This window comes from Saprolegnia diclina (genome assembly GCF_000281045.1).
Source record: "Saprolegnia diclina VS20 unplaced genomic scaffold supercont1.260, whole genome shotgun sequence".
Classification (NCBI taxonomy): Eukaryota; Oomycota; class Saprolegniomycetes; order Saprolegniales; family Saprolegniaceae; genus Saprolegnia; species Saprolegnia diclina.
The window spans coordinates 1-1,570 of NW_008246327.1; the positions used below are offsets into that span (position 1 = coordinate 1).

General features: G+C 60.4%; 1 protein-coding gene across 1 annotated transcript; it reads left to right on the forward strand.

Annotated features, from left to right (window-relative positions):
• Positions 1-79: 79 nt before the first annotated feature.
• On the forward strand, positions 80-1,327 carry SDRG_17311 (hypothetical protein; the record flags this gene model as incomplete). Its single annotated transcript, XM_008623552.1, has 1 exon — positions 80-1,327. One exon carries the CDS (start codon positions 80-82, stop codon positions 1,325-1,327), a length of 1,248 nt encoding a protein of 415 aa, XP_008621774.1.
• Between the last annotated feature and the right edge of the window lie 243 nt (positions 1,328-1,570).

The window sequence follows — 1,570 nt, forward strand, 5'->3', positions numbered from 1 at the left end:
CGAGCTCCTCTCGAACCCGAGCATTCTCTTTCTGGACGAGCCGACGACCGGTCTCGACTCGCGCGCCGCCACGATCGTCATGGAGTGCGTCAAGCGCATTGCGCAGTCGGGTCGCACGGTCGTGTGCACGATCCACCAGCCGTCGACCGTCCTTTTCGAGCTCTTTGACAAGCTGCTGCTGCTCCAGTCGGGCGGCCAAATGGTCTACTACGGCCCGCTCGGTCTCGAGTCGGTCGAGATGCTCGAGTACTTTGGTCAATTCCGGGGTCTGCCGCCGCTCCAGCGTGGCGAGAACCCGGCCACGTACATGCTCAACTGCATCGGCGCCGGTACGAATGGTCCCAGCGTCGATGTCGACTTTGCTGACTCCTATACGACGAGCCCTCTCGGTGCCATCAACGCGTCGCTGATCGCGGCAAGCTGCGCGCCGACGAGGCCACACGCCATGACAACACTCCGAACTCATGACGCGGTGTCGTTTCTGCGCCAAGTGCAGCTGCTCACGGGCCGGCAGTGGACCATGTACTGGCGCAGTCCGACGTACAATGCGTCACGGCTCGCGCTCGTCGTCGTGCTCTCGGCCGTCTTTGCCTCGCTCTACTGCAACAGCCGCATCGAGTCGGTCATGGACGTTGTCGCTCGCATGGTGCTCATCTTCACCGGCGTCGTCTTCATCTCGGTCTCGATGATGTCGACGAGCATCCCGTACATGGCCAAGTTCCGCGGCGTCTACTACCGCGAGCGCATGTCGAGCATGTACGCGCCGTCGTCGTACGCGATCGCGCTCTTTGTCGTCGAGTTGGTCTATGCGACCGTGCTGGCGACCATCTACTTCAACGGGTGGTACTGGCTCGTGGGCCTGAGCACGTCGCCGTCGGCGTACCTCTGGTTTTGGCTCGTACTTTCGCTGAGCATGGCCATGTGGTCGTACATTGGGCACCTCCTTGTGTTTGCGCTGCCGACGTTCCAAGTCGCTGTGCTGCTCTCGAGCGGCCTTGCCGCCCTCCTCTTCGTCTTTTCCGGGTACATGATCAACGGCAACACGCTCAGCCGCGGGTGGCGCTGGATGTACGCGGCGAGTCCGCTCCACTACACGTTCGAGGCGATTCTCATGACGCAGTTCCACGGCGACAACCGGTTGGTCGCCAACCCGCTCAGTTCCCCCGTGCACATGCAGCCGGTTGAGGACTTTGTCGGCGCCTTTTTTGCCCACTCGTTCGACTACGCCAACCGGTTCTACGATGCCATGCACCTCGGTGTCATCCTCGTCGTGATCCAACTGGCGCTGCTGCTCTGCTTGGCCAAGGTCTGCCACCTCGAACGCTAGAGGAGGCGCTACGCGTAGTTGCTCGATTCCATTTATACATTCAAGTCTTGTACTAGTACCTCCTAACCTGCGTGCTGACGAAGTCTTGTGCCAGGGTCGCTAGACGAATTGGGTCTCTACGAGAAGCAGTCAGGTCCGACAACCCTACTGTAGCAATGGCGTGGATGACTGTGTCCGTTTCAACATGACGGTTCGAACTCGCTGCTGCTGTGTGTGATGCTCGAGCGTATGCAGATCTCCTTT